At 38.7% G+C, this 16,450-nt stretch overlaps 1 protein-coding gene across 13 annotated transcripts in view; it reads left to right on the plus strand.

The window, feature by feature from the left end:
* The window catches only part of Rapgef6 (Rap guanine nucleotide exchange factor 6), a 176,904-nt gene that overhangs the window by 93,934 nt on the left and 66,520 nt on the right, over positions 1-16,450 (plus strand). For all 13 annotated transcript variants that reach the window (XM_006984863.4, XM_076578398.1, XM_016003473.3 and 10 more), the window contains 5 exons: positions 3,185-3,343; positions 3,918-4,070; positions 9,357-9,521; positions 11,183-11,290; positions 12,554-12,757. In XM_006984863.4, coding sequence (XP_006984925.1) covers positions 3,185-3,343; positions 3,918-4,070; positions 9,357-9,521; positions 11,183-11,290; positions 12,554-12,757 — 789 coding nt within the window. The remainder of the gene's footprint in view (positions 1-3,184; positions 3,344-3,917; positions 4,071-9,356; positions 9,522-11,182; positions 11,291-12,553; positions 12,758-16,450) is intronic.

A 16,450-nucleotide genomic window follows, 5' to 3' on the forward strand; every position in this document is an offset into this window, starting at 1 on the left:
AAATTCTTCTTTGTTTTTGCTTTCTATATGTAAATGTAATATGTTATTGTTGAAAATGTTGGTCAAGTATTTATTCACTCTGCTGTTCATTGTCTGTGATAAGAATTGAAAGAGGGAGGGGCAATGTTGGTGTTTATGCCTCCCTCCTAGGGATGTAACAAGGCTGTAGTGCAGTGATCCTCAACCTTCCTAATGCTGCCATCCTTTAATACAGTTCCCCATGTTGTAGTGACCTCCAACCATAAAATTATGTTCATTGCTACTTCAGAACTAATTTTGCTACTGTTACGAATTGTAATGTAAATAGATGTGTTTTCTGAGGTTCTGAGGGAACCCTTGTGAAAAGGTTGCAGCCTATGGGTTGAGAACCCCTGCTGTAGTGGGACTGGAAAACACTACTATAAGATTGATGCTGAGAAGTGAATTACCAATGTTTACTATTAGTAAATTGTTTTAACATTTCAGAAAATTCATTTAGAAATTCTTGATATGAGCTGTACTGTATTGACAGTCTCTAACCTGTTATTCTACTTAATTGGTGTCTCTCCTTAGAACATAATAAAAAAAAATCTCAAGAGTTATATCTAAAAATGCTCATTACATATTTGTAATAGAAAGAACTGAGTATGCCATCATACAGTTTAAGAACAAGCAATAGCTAACCAAATAAACATATAACCATGGGATAAAAGATTAGTGCATTCTCAGTCATTCTTTGTGGTGTTGGGGATCCAGCCAGTATACTGGACAAGTGATGTCCCACTGAGCTGTGTACTCCACACCCTCACACTCTTTTCTTAAATTGCTTGGAATTCTTTCAGGGGCAGAGGTCTTCTCCAGCCTTATTTATATGTTTTGTTCGTACATCTAATGAGGAGAATATATATCCCCAGGAAGTTGGAGGAGACAGATGAGTGTAGTTTGTTTTTGTTTTTAAAGGCACTGGAGAAATAGCTCAGTTGGCGAATTATTTGCCACCAAGTGTGAAGACCCCAGTTTGGTCCCCAGAAACTCCAACAAAAGCTGGATATGATGACATGCACCTGTAAACCTAACACTGAGGAGGTGGAGACCTAAAGGTCCCTGGGGCTCGTTGGCCAACCTGCTTGGCAAGCTCTATGCCTAAGAGACCCTTTCTAAAAGAATTAGGTATGGATGGTATCTGCAGAAAGACAGCCTGGGTTGTCCTCTGGCCTCCAAATGAGTATGTTCACACATGGCAGCCAGCACATACGTGTACATGTCCCCACACATACACAAGCAAAAATAAACCAGGGTAGACAGCACCTGAGGTTTACCTCTGGTCTCCACATGCACAGACACATCTACCTACATGTAAAAATACATACACTCAGACGCAGAATAATCTAAATATATTTCAGCATCTTAAAATTTTATATGTGTGTGTGTATACACATGTGTGTGTATATATATGTATATATATATATGTGTGTGCACAAACGATAAATAAAAGCTCTGTACACAATAGGATTTTAAGCAGCTTTTCTTTTCTACAGGTTTTTATGTTCTCTAACTCTACAGTTCTATTAGCAAAAATGTATTGTCTGGTTGGGCAAGGTACTCACCTTTAACCCCAGTACTTAGGGAGGCAGACTGATAGATCTCTGTGTTCAAGGCTAGCCTGGTCTATATAACAAGTTCCAGGACAGCCAAGGCTACATAAAGACTTCGTTTCAAAAAGACAAACAACAACAACAAAAATATATTGTTTGTCAGCTTCCTGCCAGGTACTTCTGTAAACATAGGAATATGTTGGGAAAAGACAGTCTCGCTCTCAATAATTTATATGTAATCTATAAATCCTATCGTGTTTTGTAGTTTGGTAACAAAAAAAAATAGACTTTCCAAAAAAATTGTTCTTGTTACTTAGTTACCACTCAGAACTGGTAGTCCTAGATGTTCTTTAAATTGCATTGAAAGTTTAGTCTAATAAAGGGTGGCTACTAAAGAGTAAGTGTTCTTTCACTGATACACAGCATACCATTAAAAATATAACTCTGGGCTGGAGAGATAGCTCAGTGGTTATGAGTACTTGTTGCTCTTTCAGAAGATCCAGATTCAATTCCCATCACTTACATGATAGCTCACAACCATCCATTCCCCCCAGTTTCAGGGGATTCAACAGTCATACATGTGGTACATGTACATCCATACAGGCAAAACATTCATACGCATAAACTAAATCTTTAAAATTAAAATATGTGTCTATGTATGTATTATGTGTTAGGTATATCATCTCCCAGGCCAGCAAGATGGTTCCATGGGTAAAGGTACTTGCCACCAAGCCTGACCTATATCCCACCTCTGGTACCAACATGTAGAAGGAGAGAACCAGTTCCCACTATTTGTCCTCTAGCCTCCACACATTGTGGCACACACACACTCCAAAAATAAAATAAATATGTATCTCCTTCCTATTAAATGAATATTTCTTATATTAGCACAACTTTAGGATATTTTGTTACATGTGACTTAAGATTCAGACTTTTGATAGTTTTTGTAAGTTATTAGAATGATTGTATGTTATGTACTGTTCTTAGTATTTGATCTGTATTAAACTGACCATCTACTTCAGTAGTTCTGCATTACTTTTTATAGTCATTTTAGTAATAAACTGAGGCCTTAAATAACTTGGTAAAAGTCACTGTGCTGCTCAATGACAGGGTCTGGATTAAGATTCTAAGAATTTGTGCTCCTGATAGATGACTTAGCAGTTGAGAGCACTGGGTATTTTTAAAAAGGATAGGGACTCAGTTCCCAGCACCCAAGGGACAGCTCACACTTGTCTGTAAGTCCAGCCTCAGGGGTTATGAAGCCCTTATCTGGCCTTCTAGGGCACACATGTTGTACACATACATACATGTAGGCAAATACTTGTGCACATAAAATAAAACAAGAATTATGCTCTTAAACATTACAATATTTTTGCCTCAGAGAAATTGGCCAGTTCTGAAAGTCCTTTGGTGACTAAAAGAAGAAAGTGAAAGAAACTAGTTGTTTTGTGTAGACAAAGCAGAGTGTTGATGATTAATTACTGAATAATAGAGCTAGGTTTCCTTTGTCTTTTTTAAGTGATGTATTTTATATATTTTGCTAAATTGTTCAAAGTTAACTTATAACTGTCTTTTTTAAAGGGTCCTAACAACTTTATTTTCCTTTATAGCTTGACTCCTGGTATGTCATTTTAAATGGCACTGTAGAAATTAGTCATCCAGATGGGAAAAGTGAAAATCTCTTCATGGGAAATAGTTTTGGAATTGTCCCCACTCTGGACAAGCAGTACATGCATGGAGTCGTCAGGACCAAGGTCGATGATTGTCAGGTAAGCTGACCTCTTCTCAGTGTTCCCTCATCCTGTGACTGAAAATGACTGAGCTACTTTTTATTTTCTTCCTGGAAGGAAAACAGACTTAGTGGAGAATTAGGATTTCAGTAGTCTACAGTTGACAAGAGAAAGATTTTATAAATCTGTCTCAAATTTTGTTGAATTGAGCAAAATATAAATTTGTAAGAGAATGATCCAAAAAAATGTAGGTTTATTTGAACATTTAGAGCCTAATTATCAAGTTCAGGCTCTTTCTATTTTCAAAGAAGGAAGGAAATAGGAACTTGTGAGTTGCTTGTTTCTGACTTATTCCTGCTTCATGTTTTCTTTGCATAATGTCTGTTTAACAGAAGTGGATGGTCACTTCTCCTTTTACAGCAGAATTCAGACGATTCCACTTTGGTCTCTCTGTGTGTGAATTATTTGCCTTGATTTTCATTTAGGGTTGAACAAATTGAATAAGAAATACCTGATGCCTCTTGACTTTTTACCTTTGTGCTCTGCTCTGGTACATAGTGATGTGTTTATGTACTATAGGTTCATTAACTGTCCCCATGTTGTTCTTGGACAGTTTGTCTGTATAGCACAACAGGATTATTGGAGAATTTTAAATCATGTGGAAAAAAATACCCATAAAGTTGAGGAGGAGGGAGAAATTGTCATGGTACATGAGCACCGAGAACTAGACCGGAGTGGAACCAGGAAAGGACACATTGTAATCAAGGTGGGTATTTTTGATTGGTTGCTTGATTGGTTGCTTGATTGGTTGGTTTTTCAAGACAGGGTTTCTCTGTGTAGCCCTGCCTGTCCTGGTACATGCTCGTAGACCAAGGCTGGCCTAGAACTCAGAGATCCACCTGTCTCTGCCTCCCAAGTACTGTGATTAAAGGCACTCACCGCCACTGCCCAGCTTGACTTATTCTAAAATTTCATTCAAATCTTTCATCTTGCTTTAAAAATAAAAGGGCTTTAAACTACTTTTTTGAATAATGTAAAATTCTTCACTAATATGTTGATGTCTGATTCAGCAAGTCCCTTTTCCAGCTGGTTATAACACATTCGAATGATGGATACTTACTGCCATTTAATATCCAAATTGATGCAATATTATTTCAGATTATACTGGCCAAATCTTTTCTTCTTAAATGTATAAGCTTAAGCTTTCTTAAGAAAAGAAAGCAAGCAGTATTAGAGATAGACAGGAACAGGAAATTTCAAAACTAGCCACAAAGACATATAGAGTCCACAGTGAAGAGGCAGAGCTCCTGCTAGCATTGAAATCAGCTGTGGCTTCTCTGAACCTTACTTTATATTGAAAATAAAAGAGATACAGGAAGTAAAGTTAGGACTGAGTGAGGTAAATCTGAAGCTTTAGGATAATCAATCAAAGCAACAATATCCATGTTCCCTTCTCTGTCTTAGTCTCCTATTTTTTTGTCATTCTTGTTTGAAAACCTCTACATATAAAGTAGAGCAAGTATAGTTGAAAATACATACATGTGCCTCTTTTTAAGCTAGCCTTGTTTACAAAATAAGTATGTTGTTGTTAGTTGGTAAATAAACAACTTAGTAGCATTTGAGTCTGATGTCATATCAGTTCTCTCTTGGGTATTGAATTCTTAGAGCTGTCTCTTAGTATAAGCTTTGTGTGTAGTAAAGGTAAATATAATGTGTGCTGGATGTAGTAGTTGCACACCTGTAATCATCCCAACACTGAGAAGGTAGAGGCAAGGGGATCAAGAGTCTTTCAAAAAAAGAAGAAAGGAAAATATATAAATAAAATGCAGAAGCTAATGCATATTACTTATTTTGTCTTTGGCAAGGACCCCTATTTTTTGTTTCTATTTTTGAGTTTTATTTTGTTTGAGAGTTTCTCTGTGTAGCCTTGGCTTTCCTGAAACTCACTCTGTAGACCATGCTGACCTCTAACTCGGAGATCCACCTGCTTCTGCCTCCCAAGTGCTGGGATTAAAGGTGTGTGCCACCACGCACAGCAAGACCCCTATTTTTCAATAGTTCAAACTTGCAGAAAAAATTTAAGAACTAGAATAGGGAGATGGCTTGGTTTAGTAAAGGGCTTGTCTCACACATGCAAATATAGGGACCTGAGTCTGTCTGTTCCCCCAGAACTCGTGTAAAAAACTGGGCACACTGGTTTGCGTCTCTAATTGAAGCGGTAGAGAAGCAAAGGCAATGGGGTCCCATATCAGTGGCCAGCCAGTCTAGCTGAATTGGTGAGCTCCAGGTTCAGTGAGAGACCCTGTCTCAAAACAAGGTGGAGAACAGTTGAGGCAGACATCTGAAATTGACCTTTGGCCTTGCAAATACCCATGTGCACATTAACACCAATAAAAGTTTCAAGAACAATGCAGACAGCTCTCTGAGTCAGATTCCCCTACTTTGAATATTTCATTGCATTTGCCCCATTTTCATCAGTCTTCTCTTGAACTGTTTAAGACGTTTTACAAATGTGATGTCTTAACATTCCTTAAAAAAAAAAAAAAAGGCAAGAGCACTCCTACATAAACATCCTAGAATTCTCCAAGTACGGAAGTGCATGTTGCTAAGATAATAGAGGCAGCCTAAAGTCCCTAATCGATTCTCACCAGTGGTCCCAGTAATGTTGCATTTTCACTTGTCTGGGTTCGTTCTTGGTTGTATTTCATTGTCATGCCACTTTGGTCCACTTCAGTTGCTTGGTCTTTCTTTGTTATTCATATCCCCAGCAGACCTAAAGAATCCATGTCTTACATCCTGTCAAGTTTACCCATTATCAAACTACAGTCATGTTTTCCATGAAGAAATTCCACTGTAATTAACGCTCTTCTCTTTGCATTTGGTGCAGTGTTGACAGACCTTCCTCTAGGGAAGTTAACCTTGATGACCTCATGTCCATCTGCCAGGATTTTTTACTATAAGGTTATTATTTGTGATATTTCATAATTGATGAGTACCTAAAGAAGAGATGTTCTGAGAAGATTATCATTATACTGCCTGTAGTTTGTGGATAATAACATCTAAGTGCAAACTTTTTCCTACCTGTGATGTGAAAATGGTGTTTTCCTTCTATAATTTCTCTTATAATTAGTAATTGTCATTTAATTTTTGCTTAGTATGGACTTACATGTCATACTCCCTTGCATTAGTAGTATTCTAATCCTCAGAATTCTCTAAGATGCCAACCAGTGCTCTACAGGCTAGATCTTGTATTATTTTAAAATGCCCCCATGTTTTTTTGAGCACTTTCTGGCAGTTAGTAAGGATTATCATGAACTTTTTTTCCTACTCTGGAATCAGCCATTTTTCCAGAAAGTTCTTGATCTTTCCCGTTGAGAATAGCATTTATAAGCCAGGATCTGGAAATTCACTCTGTATTTACAGCTTCTCATGAGTCTGAACTAAAAAAAAAACAAGTATTATGTTAATTATCAATGCACATATACAACTTTGTTTTTACAACCATGAGTTTATATGATACAGTTCTAGTACTGTCTTACAGACTTTTCTCTAGTGTTTTACTTCAGTGTATATTAATACCTTCTCCTAATTATTTGCTGGGGGTTTTGTTTGTTTTGGGGGTTTTGTTTGTTTGGTTTTTTTTTTTTTTTTTTTTTAATGGTTTTTCAAGACACGGTTTCCCTATGTAGCTTTGGAGCCTGTCCTGGAACTCGCTCTGTAGACCAGGCTGGCCTTGAACTCACAGAGATCCGCCTGCCTCTGCCTCCCAAGTGCTGGGATTGAAGGCATGAGCCGCCACTGCCAGGCTATTTGCTGGTTTTAACCAGTCGCTACCATACCAGTATAACCGTGCCAACCATGTCTTTTACCTTTCATCCAAGTGGAGATTATCTAGAGTGGGATACCCTCTTCAAGTATCCCACTTTCTTGGTCACTAGTATGGACATAGGTGACATACCTCTGCATGATAATGAGTTCTTTTCAAAATTTTGAATATATATCCCAGACTCTATAGGGACTCTTGTCTACTGATTGAGACAAACAGAATGATGTTCCCCCTTTATGGCTGACCAGTTACCACACTGACTTAGCTTGTAAGCCCTAAGACCACATAAATTTCCTAGACCGTGATTGGCCTAAATAATAAACCCATTTTGATTATCTTAGACTTAATATTTTTGAGGGTAAGAAAAAAAGAGGACTAACTTCTAGTCTCTATGCCATAAGTAGGTTATAAAGTCTTTCTTCCTCCTGAGTGCCTTCAAGAGAACTGATTTATGTACCTTGTTAGCATTGGGTGCCCTTGGGGGGGGGGAATTCTAAGGTAACAGCATTGTCAGTATTAATGTATATTTCCTGTATAGATGTTGTGATCAAATAATTATTTGTATAGTTGCAGCACATTGAAGTCTGAACTTAAGGGTTACAGTTAGATTTTTAAATTTTATGTATGCCCACCACATGTGTGCCGTGACTACAAAGGTCATAAAAGGGCATTGATTCTTCCAGTACTGGAGTTAGAGATGGTTGTGAGCTAACATGTGGGTGTTGGGAACCAAACCCAAGTCCTGTGCAACAGCAGCAAGTGCTCTTAACCACTGAGCTATCTGCCCCCCACAGTTGCTTTTTACTATCCAACTTAATATTTGTTTTCTTTTTGTGTGTGTCTGTTTATTCTTTTGAAAAGGTAGCGAAGCAAGGTTGCAAAGGTAGTACAGTTGATAAAGTGCTTACCTTGCAAACATTAGGACCTAAGTTTGATCCCCAAAACCCACATTTATAAAACCAAGATAGGAGGTTGTAGAGATGGCTCAGTTGGTAAAGTGATTGCTGGGCAAGCAACAAGGATCTTATTTCAGATCTCGTTAAAAGACTGGTGTGATTATGAGCACCTGTAGTTCTTGGACTGGGGGAGACAGAGACAAGGGTTCCTATGGTTTTCTAGCCAGCCAATCCAGCCACTTAGTGAGCTCCAGGTTGAGTGAAAGACTGTCTCAAAAAAATATGGTTTGAGGAAGATGTCATCCTCTGGCCTACACCTCTCACACATGCACACCTCACCCTACTCACTCTTCAAAAAGCTAGGCATGATGGCATATGCTTGTAAGGCTTACTGGCCAACTAGCCTTGCCTACTTGGCACATCCCAGGCTAGTGAGACTCTGTCTAAAAAAAATAAAGGACAGTGCTTGAAGAACAATACTCAAGGTTGTTCTCTAGCCTCCACATGACAAATAAATTTTTTTTTAATTTCAAAGTCTTAATAAATTTTTAACATTGATTCAGAAACTCAATAGGAAATGTTTGTTCATGTATTTTATTTTTATACACACACACACACACATACACACACATATAAATTTTGAAGTAGACAGGTCTTTAATGTGCTAAATGTACAAACAGTAAAGGGTTTAGTCATTTCACACACAGCAAGCAGGAAGTCTAGAAGAGTAAATACCTGTATATTATTCCTGTAACATGGGACAGAAGAGAATTTGAGGTGGATTAAATGTGGAAGAAAGATTTCTTGCTCGCTTTCTTCTTTTTTTGTTGTTGTTATTGTTATTTATTTGTTTTTCTAGACATGATGTCTCTGTGTACCCCTAGCTGTCCTGGAACTCACTCTGTAGACCAGACTGGCCTCAAACTCACAAAGATCCACCTGCCTCTGCCTCTTTGAGTTTTGGGATTAAAGGTCTGCACCGCCACTGTCTGGCTAACTTTCTTCTTTCTTTCTGTTTCCTTTGCCTTGGACAATCATTACATGCCTTGTTGTAGCAGAAGTAACAATAACAGTCCATACAAGGGATAAGTCAGTAAATTTCCTAGGCCCTGCGGTGATGAAATGCCAGTAGAAACAAGCACAGCTGAGCAGATGCTGCTGGGGGCTTACCCCTGTGCCATTTCTCAGATCTAAGCCTCTGGCTGCTTCTGAATTATGATCTGAAGACTGCATTCTCCCAGCAGTAGGCTTTAAAGGAGAATAATGGGAGATACTTGACTCCTTTTGTTTTGTTTTGTCTTAATCTTTTGTTGTTTCATTGGATTTTTAGGCAACACCTGAGCGTCTGATCATGCATTTGATAGAAGAACATTCTATTGTGGACCCAACATATATAGAAGATTTCCTATTAACTTACAGGACATTTCTTGAAAGTCCTTTGGATGTTGGGATCAAGCTTTTGGGATGGTTTAAGATTGACAGCTTAAGGGATAAGGTTGGTTTATAACTATAAAAGTCATGAACTTTAACCTTTAAATTTTAATAGCATACCTTTTTCCGCTTTATAGATCACATGGGTTTTTTGTTCTTATTTTTATGCAAAAAGAATAAGTTTACCTAAATAACTTAGTGAGTGTAGACATGTGTCTGGTCATTTTCTCAATGCCTTGGAAAGTGCATACAAACTAGAAATCCAAAACCGAAATAAGACTGTGATAGGGCCAGCTGTAAACTCAGGAACCATGGCAGTTTGTGCAGATAGATAAAGCATGAAGCTGGTTAGTGGATTTTGAGGAATAACAACCTGGAGATCTGAGTTCAAACCCCAGAACACACATACAGGTGAAAGGAGAGGACCAGCCCACAAAGTTGACCTCTCACCTTAATACATACCATGGCACGTGTATCCCACACACATGAGCATACACAGTAAGTAATAATGAAAATACTTTTTAAGAACTAAAACTATAATGCTCTTAGACTAATTGACTTTGAGTTTGGCAATAGTTCTGCAGATGTGACACCCAAAGCACAAGCAAGAAAAAAAAGAGACAGATAAACAGAACTTCCAATATTAAAACCTTTTTTCTATATCAAAAAGTGCTATCAAGCACAAGATAGGGGCTTGGGCGATGGCCCAGTCATTAAAGCAGTTGACTGGGCAAGGTTGAGGATGGGAGTTTGGGTCTCCAGACCCCATGTAAATGCCAGGTGGGCATGGCAACCAGCCTCAGAAGGTGAAAATGGGGCTCTCCTGTGCAAACTAGCTTTCGAGACAAGCCAGATCAGCAAACTCTGGGTTTGATTGAGAGTCAGTCAGTGAATTGACTGAGTGAAAAGACTCAGTGAATTAGGTAGAAGAGTGATAGGGGATGATTCCCATCATCAACCTCAGACCTGCACATGCCTACCCCACACAAATATGAAAATGGAATAAGCAGGGGAAAAAAAGAAATAAAACAACATACAGATTTGCAAATCATAGATTTGATATGGCTCTACTAACCAGAATACATAAAGAACTCTTAGAACTGAAGGGAAGAAAGACACGCATCATGATTGAAAAATGAACAAATGAGGGGCTTGGGGATTTAGCTCAGTGGTAGAGCGCTAGCCTAGCAAGCGCAAGTCCCTGGGTTCAGTCCTCAGCTCCAGAAAAAAAGAAAAGAAAAATGAACAAATGACTGGAATAAACACTTCTCTGAAGAAGAATTATATATACATGGCCAACAAGCATATGTTCACCATGATTGCACATATAGAAGTCCACTCAAAACCATATGTCTTAATTTTTTACTTAACCTGTTGGACAGTATAAACTAACCACTTTGAAAATTTGACAGCATTTAATGAAGTTATAGATTTGTTTTTCTTAAATTTTGGTCAAGTGCATTCTTAATTGTAGAAATACTTTTAATGATGTGTTCTAATTGAAATGACTGCCTACACTTACAACAGACAGCGGCTTCTATTTAAGACACTGGGAAATACACATCCCAGTTTGTACCTTTTTTCGGATCCAAAGGAAACATATGTGGAAATTAAACCATGCCTCTCTGTTAGAACAACCCTTTTGTCTAAATTGAAGCCCAAGAGGGGCTAGCCAGACAGAAGGAATGCGTCACATAACCACATGCCTTCTTCTCCTGTTCACAGGTGACCCGGATTGTACTCTTATGGGTGAATAATCATTTTAATGATTTTGAAGGTGATCCTGCTATGACTCAATTTCTAGAAGAATTTGAAAAAAATCTGGAAGATACAGTAAGAATTTGTTTTCATAATTCAGGGTTCTCCCTATTCCCTCAGCAAGAACACCAACTCAGAACAATTTCCATCTTCTCCCAGATCTGTTGTAGGATGAGAATTCCTCACCACAATAAAAAACTATATACCCTCTTTGTTCATTTCTATTTTGGAGCTAGCATCTGGTTAGAGCTCTGTCCTTAAACAGATTGCCTAAGCTTTGTACCTTAGATCTTAATAAAAAATGGGCCAGGCAGTGGTGGCACATACCTTTAATCTCAGCACTCGGGAGGCAGAGCCAGGCGGATCTCTGTGAGTTTGAGGCCAGCCTGGTCTCCAAAGAGAGTTCCAGGAAAGGCTCCCAAACTACACAGAGAAACCCTGTCTCGAAAAACCAGAAGAAAAAAAAAAAGGTAGTCTCCAGTCCTGAGAGATTATGTGAGGACTACAATGAGGTAATGAATGTAACAACTTAAGACAAACTGGTACTGAGAAAATGCTCAGGAGCATAGTTCCCAGAGTAGATTGAGGTGGACACAGAGGGAAGAGAGTGACAGCTCTGGTCCCTTTCTTACCCCTCAGTCCCTGTAGACTTTCCTGCAGCGTGTCTGCCTTGTGCAAAATGAGGAAACATGAACAGAGGTTGGGGAACTTGATTAATAGACCGCTGAGGCACACCAACATCATTTAGCTCTTGCAGTACCAGTATGTAGTTATTTAAGAGACACTGGAAGGAAAGATTGAGTCATGGAATTCCCCCACCCCCAACAAATAATCAAATATTTATTGAAATCTCCCACTCACAGGTAATGTATACAAGTGTAAAATCTGATTCCTGCCCTGAAAGAAAAAAAAAATCTTTGGCTTATTAGAGCCATACCATGTTCACAAACATGTTACATTACCCGTTTAAAAATAATTGATTATTAAAATAGGAATAAAACTTCAAATTAGAATATTATTGAATTTACAAAAGACTTAATGTGTCTGAGTATTAGACAGTATTCAGAAAGGAAGTCACTCCATTTCAACCAGGAGGTATGCAAGATAGTACAGTAGGAATTTAGAAGATTCAGGAATAATCTTTCATTATCTTTTAAAACTCTGTTAAGAAATTTTGTTGAGTGCTCTGGGGTGGAAGTACCCTTTCCAGTTTTGTTTACCTAGCTTACATGTTCTGTAGTTTGTGTGTTTTGCTTCTAATCATAACCATTGTAGAATTTTTTAAAGCCTGTAGGAATAGGTGTATAAATGTACATTGTAATCTTTTCTGTTTCACAGAAAATGAATGGTCACCTCAGGTTATTGAATATCGCCTGTGCTGCAAAGGCCAAGTGGAGGCAGGTTGTGCTACAGAAGGCGTCCCGTGAGTCCCCGCTGCACTTCAGCCTGAGTGGGGGCAGTGAGAAGGGGTTCGGTGTCTTTGTTGAAGGGGTAGAACCTGGGAGCAAAGCTGCTGATGCAGGACTGAAACGGGGTGATCAGGTAAATAAATTATCCCACACTTAAATAAGAACTTTTATAAGTAGTGCATCTGTTCCTTTTGTCCCTTTTCTTTGGGAGAAGGGAGCAAGTAGTTTTGAGAGAGAGAGAGAGAAAACCGGAGAACAGACAATTTTGAGTGTTGTTTCTTGTTCCTCAGGAACTGCCTATCCTTTTTTCTTCCAGTTGAGCTATCCCCCCAGCCCTAGTGTTAATATTTAGGGTTGTTGTTGTTTTTCCTGAGACAGTGTTTCCTCTGTGTAGCTTTGGTACCTGTCCTGAATCTCGCTCTGTAGACCAGGCTGGCTTCGAATTCACAGAGATCCAACTGGCTCTGCCTCCTGAGTGTTGGGAGTAAAGGTGTGTGCCACCACCACCTGGCTAGTGTTAATAATTAAATAGGGTTTGTTTTCAAAATATTTATTCATAACTTTTGATGGAGAATTTTTTAATAGCATGGTTGAAAACCATGTGTTTCTACAGGGCTCAACCAGTATAACCTCCTTTGAATGGCCCTTCCTATTTTCTAAGGATTGGGAAATTTTTCCTTGGCAACTTCAAAATATTTCAGAAAGATGTTCATGATCTCTGTGAATTCGAAGCCAGCCTTACAAGTTTTGTGGAGTAAATGAAATTTACATTTGTAAATTTCAAATGTAAGTGGCTGAAGATTAAGTGATGACATAAAATTAACTAATGTTCATATGGTACCACAGCTACATTTACAAGCAGAGTGAACTAGGTGAGGGACCAGGAAAAACTGAGACATAGCGCAGCAGTGGTGGCCCATGCCTTCAATCCCAGCACTCGGGAGGCAGAGCCAGGTGGATCTCTGTGAGTTCGAGGCCAGCCTGGTCTACAGAGCGAGATCCAGGACAGGCTCCAAAGCTACACAGAGAAACCCTGTCTCGGGAAGGGAAAAAAAAAAAAAAAACAGACATGGGAGGAATTGGGTAGGGGCTTATTCTTTTGGGGATTTGTGTGTTTGGTGTGGTTTTGGGTGGTTTTTGTTTTTGGTTTTTTATTTGTTTGTTTTTGGTTTGTTGTTATTATTCTTTTTGGTTTTTAGACAAGGTCTCATTGTGTAGCCCTGGCTGGCCTTGAACTCAATATGTAGTAGAGTAACCTGGGCTTGAACTCACAGAAATCCTTTGCCTCCCAGTGCTGGGATTAAAGGCATGTGCCATTATACCTGGCTGGTTTATTCTTTTTAGTCATTAAGTAGCTATTGTTTAGCCTAATTCAAAATGTGATATAATGATCTTATGCATAAAATACAATTCCCATGCTTATCTCAGTCATTGTATTAATGGCATCCTTGACAGAAAAGTTGGGAATCTGTTGAGATTTTTGTTGTTGTTTTTATTTTCTAGTACTGGAGATGAGACCAGAGCTTTGCAAATGTGAGACAAGTACTTACCATCAGTTTTCACCCTTGTCCCTTGTCCATACAGAAGCTCTACAGATGGCTCTCAGGGAGTTGTTTCCTTGCTGGCCTTCAGTTCACACACAGTATGGCCATCGTTTGGTCTATAGATGACTCTCATGTACACCAGGGAGTTGTTTCCTTGCTGGCCTTCAGTTCACACACAGTATGGCCATCGTTTGGCAATGTCTAAAAAAGGCGTGTGCACACACTTTTGTCGTTGTGTTGCTGTTGTTGTTGTTGTTGTTGTCATCGTTTGGTTTGGTTTGTGGACAGTGTATCTAGGCATTGAACCAGGGCTTCACATGTGATAGGTGATCGCTGTATCTACTATACTACATTTCCAGCCCCTAAAAATATTGTTTGGGTATCAAAACCTAGGGATTTTTGCTGGTGCATTGTGAATAGAGACCACTAAACAGCCTACAATGCTCAGATTGTCGGAAACTGGGAGAGATGGTGAGGTATAAAGTAGGAGGGAAACAGTAGTGGGCCAGGCATGGTTGATCCCAGCACTCAGGAGCCAAAAACAGGCAGGTCTCTTGAGTTCCAGGCCAGCCAGGGTTAGCTACAGTGAGACCCTGTCTCAGAAAAGGGGAAAGGAAAAATTGTAGTAATCCTTTGATTTCCTTAAGGGTGTTTTGGGTTTTTTTAATTTCTTTGTTTATTTTAAATTGGCCTGTTCTTCAGTCTACTCATTAAAAATACCTAATAGCCAGTATCCTAGAATTAATATATTTATTATGATTTTTCAAGTATCTTATCATAAAACATTTAAAGATAACATTTCTCACAGTGGGTGAGAGGACAGTGAAATCCAAAACTTACATTCCTAACAATGAAATTTTTTGTGGCTTCACTTCTTGCATTCATCCCTCCATGATCCATTCTGTCTAGATCATACTTCCCTATTATTCATTTTACAGACATGAGTCTTTATATATCTAAACATGTTTTTGTTCAGTGTGGTATAAAGTTCTACGGTAATAATGATTTTATTCCTTAAGAACACTGAAGTTAGCCGGGCGGTGGTGGCGCACGCCTTTAATCCCAGCACTCGGGAGGCAGAGGCAGGTGGATCTCTGTGAGTTCGAGGCCAACCTGGGCTACCAAGTGAGTCCCAGGAAAGGCACAAAGCTACACAGAGAAACCCTGTCTCGAAAAATAAAAAAATAAAAAAAAAAAAAAAAACACACTGAAGTTGCAGAAAAATATCACCTTATCATATTGTTGCCCAATAGAAGTCAAAAACAGCCTTTATTTTTCTTTAATTCTGTTGATTCCTACACATAAACACCTTTGTTCTCTGTCCTTCAGATTCAGAGTTGTCGTTGAGAATTGTTAAAAATGGATATCTCTTTAGTGCCATGGCATTTTGGTGTGTAGACGTGGGTCTTTTTGTTGTTTTGTTTTGTTTTTTAAGACAGAGTTTCACAACGTAGTCCTGGCTGACCTGAAACTCACTCTATAGACCATGCTGGCCTCAAACTCAAAGATCCACCTGCCTCTGCCTCCCAAACACTGAGATTAAAGATGTGCATCATCACTCTGGGTCTGATGTGTCTTCTTAGAATTCTGAATTTTTCTTTTCCTGATAGATTGTTTGTGTCCTCTTTACCTTTGAGAATTTTTATATCACTTTTGAGATCTGTCCGCTCTGCTGCTTATTTGTTTGTTTACTGCTGAATTTTTGCTCATTGAATTTTTATCTTTTTTTTCCTTTCAGGAAGCTTTTTGTGTAGGAATAAGTTACAACCAAAGAAAGCATTTTCTCAGTGGAGAAAAACCATCACAGTAGTGCTGCTTTTGGTTGGTTGCCTGGTTGTTCTGTTAATTAAAAATAAAAACAAATCTGGACTTTATTCATTAATTTTTGGTTTTTCAAGACAGGGTTTCTCTGTGTAGTTTTGGTGTCTGTCCTGGATCTCGCTCTGTAGACCAGGCTGGCCTCGAACTCACAGAGATCCACCTGGCTCTGCCTCTCAGGTGCTGAGATTAAGGGCGTGCACCACCGCCGCCTGACTGAATTTATTTTTTCTTAAGATAGAGTCTGACTATATAACCCTGGACTTTCAATCTTCTTGCCCCTAGTATTGGAATTATAAGCATACACTGTTACATCCAGCATTAGCATGTTGTTTTTAAATGAATTATTTCACATTGAATTACACTAAATTTCTTTTTAGACAATTTGACTGAAATTTGTGTGTTTATACATAGTGTCATTTTCTAGCTTACTAGACATGATTAAAATTTTTCTTATAAACCTG

The sequence above is a fragment of the Peromyscus maniculatus genome, chromosome 8, assembly GCF_049852395.1.
Source record: "Peromyscus maniculatus bairdii isolate BWxNUB_F1_BW_parent chromosome 8, HU_Pman_BW_mat_3.1, whole genome shotgun sequence".
NCBI classification, from domain to species: Eukaryota; Metazoa; Chordata; class Mammalia; order Rodentia; family Cricetidae; genus Peromyscus; species Peromyscus maniculatus.